Below are 24787 nucleotides of genomic sequence, written 5' to 3'. Positions count from 1 at the left end.
GTTTCTGCTTTTTAAAATTTTTCTTAGTGATGGTAAAAACTACAACAAACAAACAAAAGCCCTAAAAAAAAAAAAAACCAACCCTCACACCAAGAGCTGGAGTCCTCAAGAAATACTATGACAATGTGACATTTAAGATAAACATCAGGGGAGCGAGCAGTATCTCATGCATGTGCAAGGGTGGTTTTTTTTTTTTATAGTTAACAGATGAACTAATATATTTCCATTATCAATCAGTTTATTTTTTAACACTCACAGTAACTAAAAACCATCATATGCTGTAAAGTGATATAAATTCCAGTCAGGCTTTGGTAATGGAAGGAAGTTAGCAAATTACTTCTAGGAGAGGTATAAAAAAGGAAAACTAGATTGGGCATACATCTCTAACCTTCTTCCTTTTCCCCTCCCTCTGGCAAACTCAGGAACATATCCTTTATTGTTTTTATAAAGTCCTATTAAGTAGTAACATGTTAGGAAAAATTATTACTGTGTTCGAAAGTCATGATGGGAGCTCAGCGAAAAGCTATTTTTATGCAAGTATTGCTGCTTAAAAACGTTACACGTGTGCAGCCAAAAAGATTTAAATATATCCTAAGTGCAGTAATACAGCTGAAATAGTGCTCAGCTGGCAGGTATGAATGACACGGAGATAATCTGCACAGATTTCGAGAACTGATACTGCAGGAAACATTGGGGAGCTCTAACATTTGGAGTAAGAACTTACACCTGGATGCACAGGGGGAGAGATGAACAATAGTTCAGTTTGAGTAGGAGATAGGTCGAGTAGAAAACAGGCTTGTCCGTTTTCATTACGGAGCTCGTACACGGTTGCAGCTGAGATTAACCCAGAAATAAGGCTGAATGGGAAAAGAGGCGGGATCAGAAACGTACGTCATGTTTCGCCTCCCTCCAAACCACCCCCCGGCTCGTGTCGAGGCAGCTCCTCTGAAGGGTATGCTAGGGAGGGAGGAGAATCGGAAGCAAGGATATGGTAACCAAGAATGGGGGAAGATACCAAAAAAGAGTATGGTTGATTAATGTCTGAAGTCTTGTTGGAGGCCAGTAGAGTGCTCTCTTTAAACTTCAGATATTAGTAGATTGGTTGAAACTTTGGTAAGGTGTCCTCTGCGTTGGTGTCTGAGCTGGCTGAACAGGGTCTAAAACTCCTGGAGAGAGGACACCTCGTTTATTGTCTCAGAGATGAAAGAGAAGGGTATGGGCTGTTGAATCGAGAGTGGATTTTTGCTACAGACCAGCATTCTTGGATTTTGATCAGCAAGCTGGAGAGTAGGAAAAGGGAGTCAATGAGAACAGGTATATAATGAATTCAGGTGAAATGGAGTCACTGGGGGGAAAAAAAAGGAGGATTAGAGTAAAAGAGCAGGGGTTTGAGGATTTTTCTTAGAGTAGATGTAGACTACTAAAGGCATCAGATGATAGGAACAAGCCCAACAGAGGAAGGAGCAAATAGTTTCAGAAAGCACGGAGACCAAAATGGAGAGATATATTTTTTTAATGAGTAGATCTCCTGCAATGTAGTTATTAGTTACATGAAATTGTAGTCTTTCAAATATAAAAATCGCGTATGCTACAAATATTAAATTTTTCAAATTTATAGGAAAGAAGTTAAAAACTAAATGATAAATCTGAAGAATAATGGATTTTCTGCATTATTCAAGAAATGAACAGAATAGCCTTTTCTGCATTGATTATTACTTTCCCAAAGTACTTTTATGCCATTTGTGACTTACTGTTTTTCGCTCGCTACTTCCAGTATAGTCCAAAATTATTTTTCAGTCAGGCAAAGTTTTGGTGTAGCAAAGGAAAAGAGTGACCGATTTTGTGGGGGTGTTTTCTCAGCGTTCTTGGCAGGAGAGAAGCCGGTATCCTTAGTCCCGTTTTGGGCAATCGGTCAGTAATGTTTTCTTGTATCTGTAAGAAACTGATCTGAGAAGGTGTGGTCTTGTGGCCAACCCAAACATATATCAATATGGGCAACAGTCTTCTGGCAGTGCTATTCAAATCTAGTTACATTTCAGTGGTACTAAGTCTGGTATAATATTCCTTGGACAGGCCTTTACATCCTTCTGGGTGTAAGCTTGTAGGAGAATGCTTACGGCATCATCCAAATGCAGTGAAATATACAGCAGTCGTGTAACTCTCTTTTTAGGTATTATAATTAACCCTACAATATTTGGGGCGGGTCCAAATTTTACATATAGCATCTGAAATACTTTAAGATAATGAAGTATCATTTTTTAGATAAAATATTGCTTTGAGGAGTAACTGCTGGATGCATACCTCAACCGTAATTGTTAAAATAAATAACATTGCTAAAAGGAAAGCATATAAATCTTTAATGTGATCTGACTATTTTGCCTTGTATGCTTATTAAGCATTGATTTTTTTCAAAAATGACCTTTCACAAATGTGGTATACAATCAACCACCAATGTTAAAAATGCTATTAAAATTTAAATACAACTGGAAAAGCTAAGGTTTCAGAAAAATGGATTTGAAAACAAATAATACATGTAAATAGCTTTTACAGTACAACATGATGCATGCCAACAGAACACTGAATTTAGTGCCTGCCAAATAAAGGTATAATTACTCATTATCTAATTAGCTATTTAGAATACAATGACTAAATGCAATGACCAAAAATTTATTTGTTTACGCCTGAGAATTTTTTCATCTTCAACTGGGGAGATAAAAAAGGGATCTCCAAGAGATAAACCTTTACGGATTGCAACTGTGCTTCAACCATATTTTCAGCAAGTTGCAAGCTAGTCCTCAGTCTAGAATGCAGAGATGACTTCAAGTGCGCTTACTCATACGGTGGAACAAAAATATACATTTGTGTACAGACTCCATACTTGAGGTTGCAGGTGCATTCATCTGTATATGGAAAAATACCTGTGAAAAAACTCGAGGACAAAGCTTAATATTTTGCTCTTACGTACATTCTCTTGGTGTCGTACAGGGGATTTATCCGGGTAACACCCATCGGTGCAAATGACAGATACGTACATCAGTGAGCAAACAGACTCCAGTAGAAGTGGTCCTTTTAAATTTTAGATTTTACAAAGCACACATGATATTAGTATGCTTTTCTTTCCTTTCGAAAATTAATTACAAACTCAAAGGGATTCAGTTAATCAGAAATCTGCTCAAACGCTTGTGGAACAGGTGTTCTAAGTCCTAAAATCTGCTGTACGTCTCAGTGCCCCAACTGATGTTAGTATAAAGGGCCAAAGTTAAAGCTCCAGAATAAGGGATATCTTGATTTATAACACAATTAACAGCTGATAGGTCTGATTACATCGCAACTTTCTCATCTTAAATGCTGTTTTCTGTTGGTCCATCACTTATACTAAGCAATTTAAAATATCAAAAAAAGGAGATTATTGGAGATGAAGTAAAGCTACAGGAAGATGGAGCTTTGAGGATTCCTTTTCAGTAGACATTTGAACCAAAAAGAAGTCAGAATGCTCTATTCAGAACCTGTAGTACAAATGGTAAAGAAAACACGTTACCATTTTAATTATTATTGCCTATTTAACATGAGATTTCTTGCGGCCATATCCTTGAATAACCAGTTCTTAACTAAAATGACACAGTTTTGTAGTCGGTTATCCATGACTTTAAATATTTGGAAGGGCTGTTGATTCACTGAACTGGAAGCAATTAAAGATGTTGAGGCATATTTTCAAAAGTAGAATTACATCTATTATAAATTATATTTGATCATGTATATTCTATTTACCATTTAAATAATAAAAAAACCTAGGTACATTTAATACAGCATTCAGTTTATCTGTGAGAGCCTTAACCAAACATTGGTGGTATTGTTTAAATCAGCCATGTGTAACGTTACAAGAGCTGCTAGGACCTACAGCACCACCTCTTGTCCCATGTCGTGGTCCTCTGCATGTACCTATTTCTGTTTGTGGTAGTCATTCTCCCTAGGTAAATTGTCCATAAGACCAATGATTCCGTCAGCAAATTATCCAGAAAATGCCGTCAGTGCGCGTGGTGACATTTGTGCCACTGGTGGTTTTGTTGCCATTTCAATGGTCTAATTAAATTGGCAGCTTTCTCTTGTGCCCAGCATCGTTGTCTCCCTTCCTTTGGCACCTTAGCTCAGACCTTCTCCTTTTCTCTGTCCTTTTAACTGAATATCAAATGCATTATTGATTGCTCCTCTTCCACTCCCCTCAACTTTTTTTTCTCTTTTTTTTTTTTTTTTTTGATTGGCAGTATCATCCAGACAAACAGAAGGCAGATGTGCCAGCAGGAGAAGTGGAGGAGCGCGTGCAGAGGTTCATCGAAATTGATCAAGCGTGGAAAATTCTAGGGAACGAAGAGACAAAAAAAGAGTATGACCTGCAGCAGCGTGGTAGGTTCCTGCCAGGGAGTGCTGTAGTGGCAGCAGCTCTTTAAATAAGCAGGGTCTGGGAGTGGTAGTTAGATGGTATTTTAAAATGCTGTTTATTGCTGAACCAAATGTTTCTTTCACTCTTGTCCTACTTTCAAATGTGGATCCATTATTTATAGCTTTTGCTACACATACATTAGCTAGTGAAAACATTGAATTACTTCCAACAAAACATTAGGTGGCGTTATTCCTAATAATTTGAATGAATATGAAATTTATCCTAATTACAGACCTTAGCCCTTTTTATTTTATTAAGGCAGCTTCATTAAGCGCTCTTAATTTTAAGTCTAATACTACATTTTTGTCGCAGTATCTTAGATAGAGGTATTAATCCATTTATACTTAGTGTTCAATGTGTATGAGTTTATAAGCACTTCAGAATCATTAAGATACATTCTTTTCGGTTGTGTGTGTGTTATGGTAGCTTTCATAATTCATCTGTAGTCTAAACTAGTCTTTTTGAAGCAGGTTTATAAATAATATTCCAATATAACACATTAACTAGGCAGCTCTAGCATGCATTTCTTTTTATACCTCTTGGAAAATAGCGTCTTAAAACAGTGACAGGCTGTTGTGAGAAAGAAAGGGGGGAAATGTAGGTCAGGTCTGTCACACATGGGCTACCATTACATGAAGTGATAGGCTGTCTTTCTGCTCTGGCCTCAGGATAGGAGTCCCTCAGCCTTCCATTAGAACCTTCAATAAATGTATATCCACCCTACATGTTAATGGGGGGAGTCAATAATAGTGCATTGCCTGTGGGGAAAACACTCCGTCGCACTCCGCAGTAACACACTCTGGTCCAGCATTGACATGTAGCCACCACCACTTTTGAATGTGTCTGATAAAAGCCCACTGTCTCTGCAGCTTGTTATTGAATTCTCTTCCATTGTGCGTTGGCACACCATCAGACCTTTCTCTCTTGTGCTGATTTTTAACTCCCCTGCCGCTGCGGATACCAGAACTTCGAGAGACAAAGGCTTAGTCATTCTGGCAGATAGGCATCACTGCAGGATAAAAAGAGTGATATATAATTGTATATACCCAGTATGAATTCTCTAGTTAAATAATCTTGTATTTCAGACTTTGTGTGGGTTTTGGAAAAGAGGGTGGAGGGGTGAAAACAGAATTGTTGCATAAATATTTTAAAAGAATGGGAAAAAAAATTGATCTTGTGCTAATTTGTTACGTAAACAGTATTAAGATCAAATTTAAATAAATTTGCATCTCATACTTCTTTTTTTAAATGCCTGAATGTGATGCCAGAACAGGAATTTCTGCTACCCAGTGCTTTCCTACTACAGTGCTAAGAGTACAGTAGGATCAGCTATGTCTTCCATTTTCACAAATTGTATATGCACAGGAGAAAAGAATTAGAGATTGTTAGAAATCTTTTGTGTATCTAGTGATTTTACCTAAAGCTTAAATACAGACCATGAGGTTCCATTTTTTCTTGGGTCAGGTTAATCCACTGAAGTCGAGAGCTACATCAAGATTTAATAAGCTACTTTGTTTTCCCATGGAATTTAAGGACATTGCTACAAATTAGTTTTGACAAAATTTATTCTACAGTATTTTAAAGGTTATCTGTATTTCCTGAGATTTTTTTTTTGCATCCAGATGAGTTCTTCTAAAAGCCACCTCAAGATTCTGTAAAAAAGCCTTGGTAAATAAAGAGAATAAATTGCACATTTATTTACGCAGGTATTTGGTAATGGTAGGAGAATGGGATAGGTGTATTTTAATATAGAGGGTGCCATTCACAGAGGACTAAGCCACATGTAACATACGTGTGCAGTGCTACTGCGTTCTTTGCAGCATGTTCCCTGGCAGCAAAATGATGGTGAAATAAATTCTCGGTCTTTGAATGCCTGTCAAGTTGCTTCTGAAGTCATGATTCTAGACAAATTCATAGACACTGCTGTAAAAGCGCTCAGAAACCAAGGAATTGAGACAGCGGCTAAGGGGAATAGCGATGAGGGAGATAATACAGCAAGTTAGTAAGACTGCAAAGCCCAGGCAGGAGGAGCTGAGGATGCCAGCGTGCGTGTGTGTGGGGCGGCCAGTCAGCAGGAAGTCCTTTGCACGGTAGTCATTTTTTCCCCATTTCACAGGTTGTGTATTTGTCTGTGCCTTCTTGTTTTATACTAACTAAATCTTCATTACTTGGCTCAGAAATTCAGTGGCCAGAGAAGTCCTAAGAAGCTGAAATTCTGTGGGGCTCTATGGTTTTAGTTGTGGGTTGGGTTTTTTTTGATTGAATCATTGAGAATGTGCTTTCATATCTTAATCCTGCTTTTCTCTGAAGGTATCACAATGATCTTCTACTCATTTTTTGTGCCTTCAGGCCATAGTATTAAAGAGGAAAGGACGAACCTGAAACCATTTAGAGGTTTGGCTCAAATACTTATCCAAGCCTCTCTGGTCTGGAAATCTTAGAACTACTGCCTTTTTGTATATTTTGTGAAAATTTTTCCAATTCAATGTTTTGTCGTATCTTTAATGACATATAAGAATACCCTTTTATAATGGTGAATCTTTTGCTTCTAATCCCTGTGAAAAATTTGGGGGATGGGGAAAAAAAGCTGTATAACAATTTACCAATAGGTAAAATACCAATTTACCATAAGAACGGACTGTTTTTTTCCTCAGCAGATTTTTCTTCTTAGAGATTTTTCCATTCTTTGTTCGGTATCCCATTTAGAAAAGATGAATATGCAGTTAAAACCAAGTTTGACAGTAATAATTAACCAAAAGTTTTTCAGTGAGTTTAGCGTGGAAAAAAACTGCTTTACGGTTTTCATATTAGAAGTCATCTGAACCCTGAAAGTTCATGTTTTTGTGTCACAATTCGAAAGAATAGAAAACTTTTCACAGAATCAGAGAATCACATAGGTTGGAAGGGACCTTCATAGGTCATCTAGATCAGTCTCCTACTCAAAGCAACTCCACACAGGTCAGCTGCTCAGACCTTCTTCAGCCTAGTTTTTAATATCTCCAAGGATGGAGATTCCAGAGCTGCCCTGGGCAGTCTGTTCCAGCGTTTGAACACCCTCACAGTAGAAAAACCAAACCAAAAACCCCAAACAAAAACCAAAAACACAAACCCAGAACCAGCCAAAACATGTTTGCCTTCTACGAAGTTGGATATAAGGATTCTTTTTGCAACTTGTGCCTTTCACTTCTCATCCTTCCACTGTGTACCCCTGAGAAGTCTACAGCTACCTAATAGGAGGGTATAGAGAAGACAATGAGATGCCTGTGTTCTTCTGGCCTCTCCTTGTATGACGTGTGTCCCAACCCCTGACCGTGCTGGCAGTCTGCTGGACTTGCTCCTATATGTCAGTGCTTTGTACTGGGGAGACCAAAACTGGACACAGGACTTCAGATGCAATCTCGTTAAGTGCTGAGTAGAGAAGAAAAAGGAAAAAATCACTGCCTTGACCTGCTGACTTGTGTTGAACCTCTTGTCCACCAGGACCCTCAGGTCCTTTTCTGGAAAACTGCTTTCCAGCCAGTTGTCTCCCGGCCTGTACTGGTGCATGAGGTTATTCCATCCCAAAAGCAGGAGTTGATCCTTGTCAAACCCTTTGATGTCCCTCTCAGCCCACTTCTGTATCCTATCAAGGTCCCTTTGAATAGCAGCCCTGCAACTTTTGTGTATTTTTGTTGACTTAAATACAAAGCAACTGTGTATCTGAACAATCGCATAATTAAGATAATTCATTTTCCATTTTAATTATTAATGATGAAATGATTAATAGAAAGGTCACAATAAAAATTAAATCAATAAACTGGTGACTTTGATTAATTTCTGACACTAAATGTAGCAAGTAATTCAAAGCTAATAATGGGATTGACACTAAACCCCGTTGCTTTGTATGTGTGTTTGGGGCAGAGGGTGGAGGAATTTAAGAATCTAGGGTTTTTTTTTCCCTGTATGGCTCCAGTGAGGTTCTATCCAGGATATGTTTTTATGTGATGATGGACACAAGTGTCCATAAAGCAGAAGTATTTATAGGGCGGGGGATGTAATCACCAGTGGGAGCTTTTACTTCTCGGCACGTATGTCCTTTTGATTTTCAATTTTGAAATTATATTTTTAGAAAAATATTACAGATGCAGTTTTCATACATGAATACATATTCCAGCATCATTTTCCTTTTGTTCTTGCTTCATTTCTTAGACTTAAGGAATTACAGGTGCGAACTGGAATTGCCAGGTTCCAACTCATGCCGTTTGTCTCTGAACAATGCTGGTTCCATCCTCTCTGTACCTTCCCTTTAGGCAGTGGGGCACAACAAAAATCTTTCCTTAGCCTAATAGCTCATTTTAAAATATCTGGTCGCTAATTCAGCTTCCACTGACAATACCGATCTCTTTAAAACCTGAAAAATCTTTGAGGATGTGTCCTCGCTCTCAGTTATGTTTCTACTGCAGGTTTAGAAAGCGAGTCTTACACAGGTGTGGTCATAAATTAGGCAAAAGAAGAACCAAATAGAAGGTAGCTCCTTCCCCATTCCTCTCCCAGTACAGTGAACTGAAGACTGGCTTGGAGATGGTCACTTTCCCATGAATCCAGCATTCTCTCCTGCTCCAGCAATGAAGTGATGATTCTGTATTGGTCATCAAGTTATCTTACGTAATTTGGTAAATAGGGTGCCAGAAGAATAACCTTACAAATCCACTATGAGAATAAGCAGGAGAAGCAAGACAAAAGCCTACAAAAATGCTTTTAATAGCTAGCAGAAGGGGCAGTTGAACACCTTGACTATCTTATTAAAAGAAAGGAAAAAAAATTACTGCAGTGTATTTTAGTTGTTCCTTGTTAAGAAAATTCCTTCTTAAAAAATTACTTTTAGACCAAAATAAAGCTTTTAACATAGCTGTGAACTTAGGCTTCTCAGTGTGCCAGGTTATACTCCTTAAGTGACAGAAGTGTACGTTCCTTCTCTCGCCATGGATTTCATGGCTGTAGACCCTCAGCTAGTGCTGAGACGCAAGCCTTTTACTGCAGCTCTTTGGAGTTAATTCTAATCTGCACTGGCTACAAGTGAAGCAATTTTTTATATTTTTTTAACAAATACAGCATTTTGTTATGAAAATTCTTTACGTATGACTTTTTTATAATTTCAAATTGAAGTAAGCATAGTTATTTTAATGCAAGAGAGAAAACTTAAGTAATTGTTTAAAACCAAATAGCCTATTAGAAAATTAACTTCAGAAAACATCCAGGTTTTGAGTACTGTGGTGATTTTGATATTTAGTAGATACTATGAACAGTATTTGATTGACAATACTTATCTTGAACTTTAATTGTTTGGTTTTTTTTTAAAAAAAAAAAAATTTCTAAGACGATGTGACTGATAAAGACCTAGAAAAATCTTTTAAGTATTCTGACTATTTTTACTATTACCATAAACTGTTAAAAGGGTTAAATTTCCATTTACTGCTTGCAACCCTTGCAACTCAGCCTTAAATAGCCCAAGAAATATTTATTGTATCCTCAAGTGAAACTTAAATACCTTTCCTCTTTTACAATTTCTGAATGACCCAGCAAGGGCTCTAGTAAAGCTTTACTGAACCAAGCTGCTAATAGTTATTTAATGTTGTTCTGTAGCCTGAAAGAATCTCAGTAGATTTTTCCTTTTAATCTCTTTGAATTGCAGGCTCATAAACCTCTCTGATGAGCCTGCCAGTGTTTTCTTAGATCCTGCAGTTGAGACAATGGAGCTGCAGAATCCTTTCACCTCTTGTTGTCGGACAAATCCAATAGATGGCAAAGCCAGGCAGGCTGTTCTTCTTGTGAATTAAAATTTGTTTTTCAAGTTAGGGTAGATGCTCAGGTCTTCACAGTTTTCCCTATGTGCTCAGGAACATGTTTCAGAAAGTACAGCTTGGTACAGAGTTCTACAGCTTAAGCAGACGTCACGTATAAGTAAGCCTACCACAGGACTCAGGACTGGTAACAATACCAGTCTTAAGTAACCTTCTCCTCTGGCAAGGGAGTGCAAATCAGACACCAGTTTACTTCAGAGAACCACTAACGAGAGTCATGGCTGTAATAATAACGATGTAGATGAAATAAGGAAGAGCACAAGAAATACTAGAGTCACTAACACGCTCTGTGAAAACTGTTAGGTTTGAAGTTCTGCTTCTATGCTCCCCAAACTCATACTGGGCTGTCCCTCTGTTTGTAAATAAGTGGCTAAATCGGTTTCTGCTGCTTAAGGTGTATTAGAGAGGAGAACTAGAAAATAAAAAAGTTTTGTTCAGCTCTGGAAGGAAAGTTTCTCCTGCTTGAACCAGATAAGCAAACAAATGCAGCATACAAAACTGACTGACGAGAGCAGTTACTGGATTATGTGCCAAGTTTGGAGACTTACTCAAGTCCAGAGTACTAATTGAAAACTTACATCTTCTGAGATAACCAGTAAGATTCTTTCAGACTTGAGCATCAGACTAGGAATAACAATCTCTGTCCAGGCTGGGAATTGTCTGAGTGATTGATTTTGCCCATTGATTTTTTTTTTTTGTTTTAATTTTTAAAATTACAATTGCAGTAATGAACTAGAAAATCTTGGTTGAAATTCTCTTTCCTGGGCTTCATATTGTACTATGTTTGGAATAGAAGAGAGGGTAGACTTTTCCTCAGCTACCTTCTTCATTACTTTGTGAGTAACTTTACTTCAGAAAGTATGGTAACCTGAATTTGCATCTCACCGGTTCTCTTCATATGGTCCATCTGCCCTTTTTGTGATTTCTGTCAGCAAGACATGACCCAGAGCTCCACCTCTGATCCTATAAAACTTGTTCTGAGCAAAATCCTGCTTCATGAATTCCAAATAGGAAAGCCTGGTTTCTTTTTAACTCAATTTTTTGCTAGCTATAAATGAAGCTTAGGAAAATCTGTTCTTCCTACAACGTAAGAGACCATTTTCCTTTGTGAATTTTTCTTCCAAGTATTAAAAAAAAAAACCACCCAAAACCCCAGGTGAAGTAGGAAGCACTTGCCTTTTTCACACTGTTCTCACAGTTATATTATTGTTTTCTTCCACCCCAGTGGAGAGAAGAACCTGAAGGTAGGGAGGTAGGTAGACAGACTTCATTTTGAACTCAGGTTTCTTTTTTTTCTTTTTTTTTTTTCCTTCCTCAAAAAAGAGGAGGAGGACTCTCTATTGCACACAAGGCCTGCTGGAGGAGAGGCCTCTGACCAGTTTTGTGGGTGTTTTCAGGACGTTCACCGCTCCTGTTCTCATCTTTTGTAGCTAGAAGGCTGTACCAGCCTAACTCCAAGTTAATGTTAGAGTTGTTTGGCAGGAGTTAAGACCATCTGACCTTTTATTTTATTTTGGACATTTCATGCAGTTAACTAATGTTCCAATCAGGTGTTAAGAAAAATGTGTTTACTTTGTATAACTAAAACATTACCCATAGCTCTTGTTTATGTAATTGAGAGCATGCACTACAATGAGAATGACTGATTGATAAGTATATCTTCCAGTTTTCTTTCATCTTTACTCTCTTGCTGATTTTTTTTCCCCTTTTTTTGTCAGCAATAAAGTATTAGGTTTGAGAGGGTTAATTTTCTTTTCATTCTGACCTTTTCATTACAGACTAGGTGTTCAGCAAAGGTAACGTCAAAGAGGCTGTATTGATTCTGTCATTATTTCCAATGTGTCTGATTTGTTTTTATCTCCTTCATTAAAACTAATTTAGATGAGGATCATTCTTAAGGATCTACAATGTACATTTCTGTTAAAATTAGAATAATCATTTGGTTGCAAAATAAAGACTGGGACTTAGTATTTGATGGTTGATTTTTTTTTTTTTTTAAAACTGGCCTTAAATGTCCAATTTAAAACCCCAAAATGTAACTCTTCTTCCCCCCACCCAATTATACATAAGGATAGTTAAAATACAAGGGGTTCATTTCACTACTGGTACATTACACTAATACTTCTACCTATGACACTATACTTTTAAAACTGATAGAGGTATGAAAGGGGAGACAAACAAACAAAAAAAACCCCCAAAAAACACAACAAAACAGATTGGTTAGATTTTAAAGTTAATTTAGATAATTAACTATAGAGAAAGCGGTGATTAGCTATTGCTAGGATTATACTTTCATAGTAGCCTTAAACTTCTTCGCAGCAACTTATACTACTTTGTTGTAGGTTAGGAATATTACTTGTGAATAGCTTGCTTTACATAGCTAATGGGTGAAATCAAGTGGTGGAATATTGATGTATGTCTGTTCTGAGTCACTGCTTCACTGTTCGAAATCTGGTATCAACTCTTGAAGAGTAAGGTGGTTGCAATCGGATAATGATGTTTGGTGGCAAAGAGGAGAATACTCCGTTATCTGATCAGAGAGAGGTTGGAGATGTGTGGTTTTTCTGGGGTTAATAGGGTTGGAGGAGGCAGCTGCAAAGTCCCTTATTTCTACTTCTCAGTCCAGAGCAAAGAGCAGTTATATAGAAGCTGGGAACCATTTAGAATACCCTACAATCTAGTGATTAGGTAGGGCAATCTCTTGGGAATTAAAATAACATAACATAATCTAGGCCTCTGACTTTTTCAGCAAGTGCTCATAAGTAGTTCTGGAATAAGAAATTCTTTCACTACCAACTTTTCATAGAAAGCTGTAGACAACACTATATGCTCTAAAACGCTTGATGTTATTAAACTATAAAACTTGTTCAAAAACTCACTGATCCAAGAGAAGGAACACCTACTTTCTCAATAACAACCCCATTTAAACCTTAAATAAGCACTTATCTCCTGAGTCTTGCCAAATGTAGGGCATTTCTGCATATGTGCTAAAGATCAGCTTTCAGGTGTTTCTGGTTCTTTAAAATACAGCATTTGGGGAGCTGGAGCTTCCAGGTGTCAGGCAGCAGCCGGGAGGTTTTCCATAGTAAGGTTTTGGGTTGGGTTTGGGTTGTTTGGTTTGGTTTTTTTTTTTTAATATTACCTTTTATGGCTTCACTTGTAACTCTGTTGACAAAATCTTACAATGTTCAGTTAAAGAATTTGGTGTGAACTTCACACATCAAATATGAGTGTGCCAATAAATTGCAAAAACCAATTTGTATTGCACAGTTTGCATTTGATAATTTCAATTGTATTGTACACTTCATTTCATGCTGTACTCAATGTTGGAAGAACGTAGGGGATCAAATGGTAACCGATCTCAGGTGCTGGCCAGAACTGACCTTCTTTCTGTGCTGAGGGACTCTGTCATAAAAGAACACTTGGAGGAGTCTTCCCCTAAAAGTGTTTTTCATTTATCTTCTGTTAGGAATATCTTTTTGCAGGAATCTTCGTGTTCTTCTCACACGCAACCCTACCATTTACTTGGTGCTTGGGGGGGGTGGTATTTGGCTTCTCCTTTCTAAAGGAGAATGGGTTGCCTAAGAGAGAGCATGGAGTCACCATCTGTGGAGATACTTAAAATCTGACTGCACGTGGTCCTGGGCAGCTTGCTGGAGCTGACCCTGCTGATGCAGGGTTGCATTAGGTGATCTTGAGAGGTCCCTTCTGACCTCGACCATTCCGTGCTTTTGTGAAAAGTACAGGTAAGCAGACGTTCACAATTTCAGCTTGTGGAATTGTAGTTACAGCCAGGCTTTTAAAAGGTATTTACATAAGAACAAAAGTTTGCCCCTAATTTCACATAATTGTTTGGGATGCCCAAAAGTACTGGTTTCAGTAGTGTCTTAATTTCAGTAATACATTTTCACCATTTACTTCTGGCTACAGTAGGCCATTTTCCAGCTTATGCGGAGATATGGAAACTAAAATTTTAGAGAACTGCATGTGAACTGATAATGTGGTCTAGGTACGACTCTCTAGTAGGGACCAGATTGAGTGCTAGGTATATAAACCTATTAATATATCAGGAAGAAACAAGGACCTGTATGTTAGCAGGGTTGAACCTCTGTCATGTTTTCTTTATAGAAAATAATCTGACAAAAGAATGGCCACTACATGCACAAATTTATCTTGAGGATATGTCCTGGAACGAAGGTATGAGTGCCTTACTACTTGTTCCCAGTGCCTTTCCTTGTCACTGCAAATGTTTTCTATTGTTTCTGCATCTTATACCATTATGTTGTCTTATTCTACTTTATTTCTATTTTCCTCAGATTTAGCTATTCTGTTCTCTGTGATTACCTGAATTGGAACTTAACTTTCTGTGATACTTATTTTGCATTCCTTCTTCATCTCTCCCCACTCCCCCTGCTTGCAGTACCACTTTTCACCTAGCTCTCTTCTTGTAGTATAATTGAGTATTTAGATTTTCAGATTACTCCCAAATCTCTCATGCATTTTCTTGCTCTTTCTGTGATGGTAGAATGCAAGTCTCTCCATACAGATTTTTTTCATTTGACAGTGTGTTACTTCTCTCCTTTATATTACTCTAGCTTTTATCATTTACTTGCTTTTTGAATGAATGGCTGATTTTTTTTTTTTTTTTTTTTTTTAAGCTGTGGCAGGGAAAATCCTATGTACTTTCCTTTCTTCTGTTTTACGTTTGCTTCCTGGGCTAGCAGTCTGTTTTGGAACCATCCTTGATCTGTCATATGTATAATTAACACCCCTTAGTTTGTTCTTAATTGCTCTCTAAAGATCTTGGTACTTTGTCAGAATCAAGTTCCCATTCAGAAATATTCGGTGATGTAGTCCTTGTAACATAGGTCTGGTTCACTGATGTGCACCTTTTTATTATTTGCTCTTTTAAAGAGACCACGCTGACCCTGGCTGTTTGGCATAAGAATGCCTCACAGGCACTGAAACACATTTTAACAGTATAGATATTTTTTGAGCAACAGATGGCAGCGCACAAGTACTGATATTTATGATCCAGCAGTGGGAGGGTCACACACACAAATTATGTTGTGTTATTACGAGCGGCTTTGTGAAGAAAATCCAAAATAAATTCTTGATTCTTCTCAAGCACTAAAGGCTTTTTTGTTTTCTTTTTTTGGCAGATGAACAATGTTATACCCTCTCATGCCGATGTGGTGGGAATTACACTGTCTTCAAGAGTGAAACCAAAGACGTATCTTTGGTTTGTTGTGACACATGTTCACTTGTTATCGAGATCCTTCAGTGATTGTTTCAATCAAGCACACTGAGAGTTACAAACTTTCAGAAAGACTGGGCAAGCAGGGGACAGCATCTGCTAAGAAATAAATGTATGTTCAAGAAAAGGAGGGCACTACAAGTTCAAAGAAAGCAAATGTGCCCATTTGCTAATGTAGCTCTGCAGACATGAGGCTTGGTTTTTTTTTTTCCTTCCGCAGCTAAAGAGCTGGTTATTAAAAGCCTCCAGAACAGAACACTAAGTTCTGTACAACTGGAATATATCTCATGATGTAAATGACATTTCTTTCCCAGCAAACAACGGAGTAGCGTCTTTCAATCTCGGTCTATATCAATGCTACCTTAGGCCCTACCTCTTAGGTTAAATCCTTTTAACAGCTCAGATGACAAAATTTAATCAGGAGGCACACATGTGAGAATGCTTTGAAGATAATGAAGACTAAGGTGCATTAATGGGAAAAAGGAACATTTTCTATTTCTATGCTAAATATTTAACTACTTTAAATCCTCACAAGGACTTGAGCCGTGGAAAGAGGTGGCAGAGACTTGCAGATCTAACAGGCTGGTAGCAGCAGCTACATTAACTTTTTGGCTTGGAGCAGGAGCGCACTTTTGAACAGACCCTCTCCATCATCTGAACAACTGCAGTCTTCAGTCCTTAGATGAAAACTAAGCAGGAAGCTGGGCTCTGGGCCCCCGTGCGCATACGGTCTCCTGGGCCAAACTAGAGCCAGTTTAAGGAAAACCCTACAAAACACATGTAAGTGACTAGCGGATCCGGAACCCCACTGGGACTCTTCAGTTCCAATCCCACACTACTTGCTCATGTAGGCATAGCCTATGTGTGGCTCTCAATAGTGCATTGCACCTTTTTCACCCCTTATTAACAGTCGAGGTTAACCTTGGCTTGTAGTAAAAACCCAAAACTTTCTAACAAATGCTGACTAGCCAGAGGAAACAGAATAAGAGGCATACCATTGTTGTTGATGACAGCAGTGTATCATTCCCACTTTCAAGTTAGATGTAATCTCAGAAAGAGACATCTTTGTCAAGTAATACTTGTGTTTATTCTAAACAAAAATAGTTCCATTGATTTTAGTAGAAAATATTATGAAAGCTGGCAATAGTCACTTAAATCTTTTAATCATCAAGAAATCTATGGCCATTGGGGCTTGCACGTAGAAATCCAAAGTCATTCAGAGGCCATATCTGTAAAATAAAATACAGTTACAAGAGATTTTTATCACAACTCCAAGTTCCGTATTTTCATTTATTATTGCTGTAATGGTTTCATAAACTGCATAATTTTTTAGCTCTTTGGTTGACAGGGTATATGAACTTTTCTCACCTGTGTGTTTCTTTTACTAGGAGTAATACATACTATATATTAGGAGGAATCATCATTCTATAGTGGCTGGAGACAACACTAATTTATACACAACGTGCTTTGCTATGGAGAGCCTCACAAATTACATTATTTTTTTCAGCCTTGGAAATAAATATGTTCCTAGAAAATATCTTTTAAATTCGAAGTTTTCTAGCTTTTAAACCTCTCAAAAGACAAAGCATATATTTTTGATCCATCTAGGAGAAGAAAGAATACCACGAACATTACCTCCCAGTGGAAGTAGTTCAGTGAGGTGTACATTTGTATTTTCCAGATGGGCATTTGAACTGCAAACACCAAACCTTGCAAAAAAAAAAAATCCATAGGCTTATAGGTAAGCTTATACCATGCAAATAGGTATGAAGGGGTGGAGTGCCACCATCAGGGGCTCTCAACCAAGGGGCTCCTCTGAGAAGGGGGCTGCTATGTGGAAAAAGAAGGAGCACAAATCATGACCAAGTACGAGCACAAGTGTCAGAGAATGATGTTCACCAGTAAGAAAAAACTTTCTCTCCAGAAATTAACTATATAGCCGTTCACGCTACTGAATGCTCCCAGGAGTACTTTCCTCTGAACATTCACTAATTACATGTAGGCTGGTCTTGGATGCAAAAGTCGTCATAGGTAATCAAGGACATTCTTTTATACTTTGTCCTTTGTCTCCCTTGACTGCCTGTGTCTCTTCGCTACACGTTCTTTCAAAGATGGCACGAGGGAATCAGCAGGAAGAAGGGAAAGAGATGGTGTTGAAGAATGAATGCCCTTCTGTGGCTCTAATCCCATAAAAGTCTTACAGCCCCTGCTCAAGATGAAGCGACCTAGAAAGAGAAAGATGATGCACTACCGTGTTCCCAGAGCATCTGTTAGCATGATGTTTCTCTTGCTCATTTTTCCTTAGAATTTGATCTTAAGGAAGGTGTGCAGTCACCTTCCAGGAGCAGCAACTTACTCTCTAACTGAGTTTATGGAACATCCACAGCACAGAAGGAGCCTTTGCTGCTTTCTGTGTGGAGTGAAAAAGTAATTTTCTCCATTTAAAAGAGGAAGCAGAGTGCCAAGGTTGAATATTTCAAACCCCATGACTTGCCCCCAGCACTAAAGACAATGACAGAACAGGCAGAGGCACTTAAGGGTGGGAGACTGAGTAGCAAGATGTAGCATCAACTTACTACTGACTGGGACCGTGCGCTGCTAGAAGCTCTGACTTGCCTCTGACAGGCCCCCTGCAGCACTGTGCTAAGCTGCCATCAGCTGGATTGTGCCTGGGCCCTTGGGAAGACAGAAGGATGAGTCATTCCCAGGACCTTGAGTTCTGTGGATCTGAAAAAGGCTCAAAGCTCTCTCATGCAAGTATCTTAGAAAATACATGTCTTTTTTGGCATGTGCAGTTAGGGAAGAGCATGAGGAACATCCGCTGATACACAGAAATACACAGAGGTAACGTCTTGTCTCTATATGCGTATTAGCCAGGGAACTATTTTGAGTTCCGCATAAATATATAGAGATACAAACCAACAACAGAAGAATATTTGTGATCTTGGTTAGAAGCAAAGCTACAGAATTCAAGGCTCTCCAGAGGGCCTACGCTGGCTGCAGGCTGGGTGTCAAGTCTTTGTTTGGCCTCGAAGGCAAACGGGAGTTAAAGGGAATAGGAATATCCCATATTGCAAATCTAAGCTGATCTGAGTAAAAGCCCGGAGAAGGAAGTTTCTTAGGCCATTCGCTACGGCACAAATCTCATTTCAGGCAACTCAGATCACACCTATTGCAACTTGACTTACTTTCAGTGAAAGTAATCAAATTTGTTTAAAATATTGTTTTGTCAATTTAGTTTCAAATTCACCACCGTAATCCTAGTGGTAGAGTTACAATGAAAATGATGTTTTATCTCGTCTGCCTGCAGGAGAGAATGTGAAAAACAATACTCATGGTTGGAAAGGAGATGGAACAAGCCTTCTGTGGGAAACAAAGACATGCCACTGTGTGTTGTAATCCCCAAGTCTTTTAAAGTTATGACAGAAGTTGACTGTGACTTGTTCGTTCAAACTGGCTAGTCCAATTAGCAGCTATTTCCCCTTGCCCTCTTTGGTTTGGCCTACATAGATTTGATCTGATGGATGGGGGATAAATGGGGCTAACTAGCTCTTCTGAAGATAGACAGGCTCCGTGTCAAACAGAGGCCTGTAGCGTAAGTCCAGGGAATGCGCAGGATATCCTACCTAGGACAGGATGAAGCCTGCGTTCTGTCGGTTGGGACTCCCTGGGCTTTTACCGAATTTGCAGCTACTTTGATTTCCATGGCCTTTTTATGGAATGAACTTGTCTCTCAGAGTGGCAGTTGGTATGGTGGCAGGGAGGAAAAGGGGCAAATAAAATGAAGTATCGTTATTTCTGTATGGGTTAAAAACTGGTGCACCAACTGGCTGAGAATCTTAGGTCTAAACTTCACAGATAAGCTACAGAGAGAATTAACTTTATGTTTTGCCAAGAATAGGTTGCCTAAACAAACTTGGTACAAGCTCTCTCTCTTCTGTTGAAATCCATTACTTCCAAATTAGATTTGGGGTTTTTGCATCCATTACTAAAAATGAACCTTAGCATTCAAAGGCACTGTTACATCTGCTTCTCCAAAATCCACTTTAAGATGAAGCCACATAAGCTTCCGTTCTCAAGGCAGTAACAGATTTTTCATGAAACCTCTAGCAGACTACATTAAAAAGCACTTGCAGTGGTCTACTGATTAGCTCCCACCATGCGGACTAGCTGTATTCCGCTGCCTTTCCCTGTAATGTTCAATAGCAGCATACAATAGCAAGATCGCTGTATTCTAATGTGAGTTACCATCAACAACCCAAACTGTAAACACTCATTCGGAGAATAAACTCATTTTGCTTTTGTTAGGCACCATATACTTAAATCTCATTAAAATGTTAATAATCACTACCCTATGCGCTATCATAAAACAACTGCTATAAAATTTGATTAAAGAATAATTTTGATTAAGTATCAAGTGATTGCATACTATCTTTTTAAAAAGACAATATTCTGGAGTCCTAAAGTACTTCTGCAATATGTAATATCTGCATGTAAGTTCCATTCATTTTACAGAGTTCACTGCTTGCTAAATTTAGGGTTCAGTCCTGTCAGTCACTTCATTAAAGTCTTTCAAACATCCTCCTTGTTGGGGTACAAGCTGGACACAAATTTCTTCCTGTGGAGCGATACTGTGAATAATCACGGCTGTCCACACGCATAGGTTCTTAATATATACATTATTTGCCAATAGTCCCCTTAAAGTAGTAAACAGCAGCTTTTCTATACTAGTGCCTCAGTTGGAGAAGTCTTTTTGTTTGGTTGGATTGTTAATACCACATTCGTATTAAGAGGGCTGCCAGCATATTAGCATCATTTGTATTTTAGCAGTTAATAATCCAAGCTAAAACTTGGGTCATAAAAATAGCCCTATTTAGAAGCAGCGTTTTTTCCTCTGGTGTACATGGTAAGGCAAACAATGCAGAGAAGGAACAGAGAGCACTCGCTAAACACTAGGGAAGAACTCAAAGCAAATGCTATCCAGAAAGAACCGAGGTCAGACAAAACTCGGTGGTAGGGCTGAGGGGGACGTGTTATTTGAGGTTTAGTAAGCAATTAGTGATTATGCTCAATAGCTGCAAGGTTTTTTGAAAAGTCCTAAGTTGGGTTCATTAAAACTGTAAGTATATAAAACTTTGTTAAATTGGAAAGCTCTAATCGTCCCTGTGCATGTAATACAGCTGTGCTAAATTACATTTTTGTGGATGTGTTGCAATAGATGGAGAACAGTTTTCAAAACCTTTTTTTATTGTTCTGAATGGCGCCATTTTAAATCTAGCTTTCTAAAAGCTGGTGCATAAGTCTATAATACGTACTCCCTTGTTTCTTAGATTAAACTTTTTATGGAGAGGAAATTGTCTTATTTTCTTCTTTTCAGTAAATGAGTAAATTAATAATGCAGATAATATGAAAAAGTAATTTAGTGTGAAATAAAGCTGTAGAATTGTTGAAACAGAAGAAGAAGGAACCATGGAGGTTTATACAAAACAATATTAATTCAAAGCTTTTTTTTTTTTTTAAATGTGGTGGACAATTACACGGCACAGATTTGACTTTACTGTTAAGGCTTTTTCACAGACTTAGTTTAAAAAGCCGCAAGGGCAGTCTACATGTCTGAAGTATGTATGCAAGTCCTAGAAAAATAACCTTTTCCTCCATCTTTGTTTTTTGAACTATGGAACTACACTTCTCAAATCACAACAACAGTGAAATATGGAGCTGCCCTTTTCTACCATTTTGCAGAGGCAAGAATCAAATGAAGGATGGAATGTACAGCCATGCAGTAGGGCCTATGTGTGTATGTTTGGGTTTTTATCAGGTTTGGATTTGCTTGCAAAATAATTCATTCAGTTTTCAGAGGCAGTGACTGCTCAAAGAGTGCTGCTCAAAAAACAAGTCCTCCCTCAAAAAAACCCACCATTGTTGAATTATCCTTTTACAAGTATTCAGGCTTTCCTTTACATTTGCTTTGGACAGACTGTTAAGGAGGCAAGTTTTAATACCTAACACCCAGGCATTACAAATGTATTAATGCAACTATTTTTAGAGACTATAAATATATATACCTTAAAACAAATGCGTCCTCTTATCAGTCCGTAAGGAACAGGTCCGTAGCACCTGGAATCTGTAGAATTCCTGAGATTATCACCTTCTAACCAAACATGTCCTTTAGGCACCTACGATTAAGCAAGATCGAAATGTAAAAAGAGAATAGAACAGTATTAAGCATAGTTTGCCTTACAATATATTTTCTGATTTCTGTGTTCTGTATTTCATGATTGTATAATGAACTAATTTTTTATTGAATCTAGTAAGACACAGTGCCAGATTTGGAGGGATGAGGAGGAGTGCTCCAAAGTATCTGTTCTATCATGTGCTCAAAACACAATGGTTTGCAACAAAAAATCCTAAATGAAGATGTAAGAGGTTAGACCAATGTGACAGGGTCATTAATTTAATAGACTTCAAAAGAGGTCATTAGGATGTTGACTGAAAATCTGCCCTCCTGTCGCAGTAACAGCATGAACAGGGCAGCCACACACTCATCAACATCCTGGGGCCAGCACCAAGGCTAGACCTGTTAGTAGATTCATGATGAACTAACTGGTAATTGATTGTGACATCAATTACGAATAATCTCATCATTTTATCGGAGTAGGCTTGTCAAAGTTCTAATTAAGATCACAGTTCATTCTATGTGCGGGCAGAATCCACAACACATTATATTGCAATAATGATGATCACAAACCAGCAAATCCCTTTTTATAATTTGAAAATTAATGATGGTGACCTTATACTATATGACAAAGACCTTTCATTGCCTATATATATTATGCATTAACTATATTACATACCATAGATTCATGGCATTCACTGACTGAATGACAAAATGCGAAATAGCAACATAGATGTATTAGTCACCTAAATAGAGTGTAAAGCTTTCATATATGAAAAAGTTGCTACTGTAAGTCTTAAACTAAGATTTCCGCTTGGAATATACAACGCTACTTCGATATGTTTTTTAAAAAACATATAGAACCTCTTACAAGTTACCAAATAAAATACTTAATAATTATTTTTCTCATCTGTTTTTGTTTCTAAAATTCTAAACCAGGCTGAAAATTTAGAAGTAGCAACATAATCTAGATAATATTTAACATGGACTTTAAGTTAACATACATTTTTCCAAACCGAAATATGTACTTGAAACATTACTATGCCCACAATTCAGAGAAAAAAAATACGGGAGTAAAATTAAAAAAAAAAATTCAAATGAAACTCAGAGTTTGAGCAGTATAAACATTAATGTGTTAGAAATAAGGCACGTGGACTCATAAATACTATAGTCTACATATACAGAATTCAAAGATAACGGACTAAACAAAATAAAATACCACTCTAGTAGTGAAGTCTGGATGTAAACCATTAGGAATAAAACCAGGTCGCCCAGATAAACATTTGAGGAAAATGCCATTGAAGTGTAATTGTTGGCACTTATAGGTATCTGGCCAGGTAACGCTTACGGGGAACCTTGTCTTTAAATAAGCCTTTTGGGCACTTGCTTAGTCACGCTCCCACCTGCCTGTTACCAGATGAGGACGTGAGGACAGCACGCTACCCCAGGGTCCCTCCGTTGAGCTGTGGCAAATGCATAAGGTACGGATTAAGAAGCAATAGTTTGTCTCTGTCAGTGGCAAAAAGAGATGCTCATCGTGGAAAGCATATGTGAGCCTGTCCATCTCCCAGCCGCCCCCCGGTACTTCTCTGGTATCCCGGATAGGTGCTTAGGCATGTCAGAGGGCACGCGTCCCTGCCTCATTTTAGAATCGCCATGTGGAGCTGTAGACCAGCAAGATGTCTAAACCCTTTTGAAACCTACTGATACCGTCTCCTTCCATAGTCTCCTGTATAAAGGAGTGCTGCCTTGTTTGTTTTAAACTGATCTGCCAGTTCTATCAAGGTCCTTTACTCCTTGTTCTCCCAGTCCTTCAATACAGGAATTCCATATTCAGCTCGTCTGCCACCTGGGTTATTTTGTCGGCTTATCAGCTTGCTGGCATGTGCGTGGAAGAGCTGTCTCTGGGAAGGCCAGCTGGTTTCAGCTAGGTGACTCTGGCCCTCCTCCTAGCCAAGCAGCTTTGCAAACAAAATAACCAGCCAGAAGTCAATTTAAAATAAATAAACTTTAAAAGAAATTCTATCCAGAGTCAAATGACCTGCGTAGAATATACTTCTCATCACATGTGGACAGACTTTTTGATAGGTCTCCATTTGAGAATGTACTGACATTCGTTTTCCTCAAAAATTCTGTGGTATACAGCGTATTTAGAACGTCCAGCAGCAATCGTTGGGTTAGTTGGATAGTCGTCTTCGCTTGTGCAGTGTACCCACCTAAAGCATTCACTGTGTCCACATCTTACATGAGTTCGTTTTTCAGGTGCATGTTACAATGCAAAGCAGCGTTCTGACCTTTCTGGTGCAAACTCTACTGTCCAGCATCTACCAGAATTACATATCGTACATCAAACTACCGTCAATTTGAAAGACTATCTCAGCAAATATACAAAAAGGAGAAGCATGAATTACTATGAAAGGAAGGTTTTTTTAATGAAATAAAAAAGCAAACCCACATTAACATTTCACATTTCTGAAAAAGCGTCACTTCTTGCAATGTGCTACTGTTTCACACACAGGACACTGCCAGCTCCCCTTCTACTTTACTGGTTCCCACGCTTTCTCACTTTCCCCAATTCATAGGCGGAACGTGAAGCTCATCTGTTACTATGTAAAATAAGGACCCACTCATAACACAAGTATATCCAAACACTTCTAGACCTTCCCATCTTTCTTCCATGCTCCAAAAGTATAAAAAATAAAATAAAGTGCTTTTGCCAGCTGTGGCATATCACTTACTACTTCTAGTAATTACTTGTCTAGACAAGATGTTCATAGTTTGCATTCCAGATAGAACATTTGCAATGAAGTATATTCTTATATCCTGAAATTCACCATTTATGGTAACCTTCGTAGTTCTCCATGGAAGGTATGACAGGACCTTATACCTCTAAATTTGTCATTAAGAGTACTGTCACAATGTATGATTCATCTAGCGATAATACAGTATAATACCTTTGTGTGGTGCCTGTCCATCATCTAGGCACTTCACTACAACCTAGAATTAAGACATGCAATAAAAAAAAATCACATGAATTACATGAAAATGTAAAACCAAATACCAGTGACAGGCCATAA

General features: G+C 38.2%; 2 protein-coding genes across 2 annotated transcripts in view; one reads left to right on the top strand and one right to left on the bottom strand.

Annotated features, from left to right (window-relative positions):
• Positions 1-16081, top strand: part of DNAJC24 (DnaJ heat shock protein family (Hsp40) member C24) — a 36945-nt gene extending 20864 nt beyond the window's left edge. The window contains exons 3-5 of the mRNA XM_082317615.1: positions 4263-4401; positions 14407-14475; positions 15441-16081. Coding sequence (XP_082173741.1) covers positions 4263-4401; positions 14407-14475; positions 15441-15565 — 333 coding nt within the window. The 3' untranslated portion in view covers positions 15566-16081. The remainder of the gene's footprint in view (positions 1-4262; positions 4402-14406; positions 14476-15440) is intronic.
• A 347-nt stretch (positions 16082-16428) lies between these two features.
• IMMP1L (inner mitochondrial membrane peptidase subunit 1) overlaps positions 16429-24787 on the bottom strand; it is a 36312-nt gene continuing 27953 nt past the window's right edge. Inside the window, exons 5-6 of the mRNA XM_082317731.1 lie at positions 21601-21711; positions 16429-16764 (exon numbers count right to left, since the gene is read on the bottom strand). Coding sequence (XP_082173857.1) covers positions 16696-16764; positions 21601-21711 — 180 coding nt within the window. The 3' untranslated portion in view covers positions 16429-16695. The remainder of the gene's footprint in view (positions 16765-21600; positions 21712-24787) is intronic.

This window comes from Platalea leucorodia (assembly GCF_965183815.1).
Source record: "Platalea leucorodia genome assembly, chromosome: 7".
Classification (NCBI taxonomy): Eukaryota; Metazoa; Chordata; class Aves; order Pelecaniformes; family Threskiornithidae; genus Platalea; species Platalea leucorodia.
Note: the sequence above shows the minus strand (reverse complement) of the source record. Positions and strands in the feature narration are given on the sequence as shown.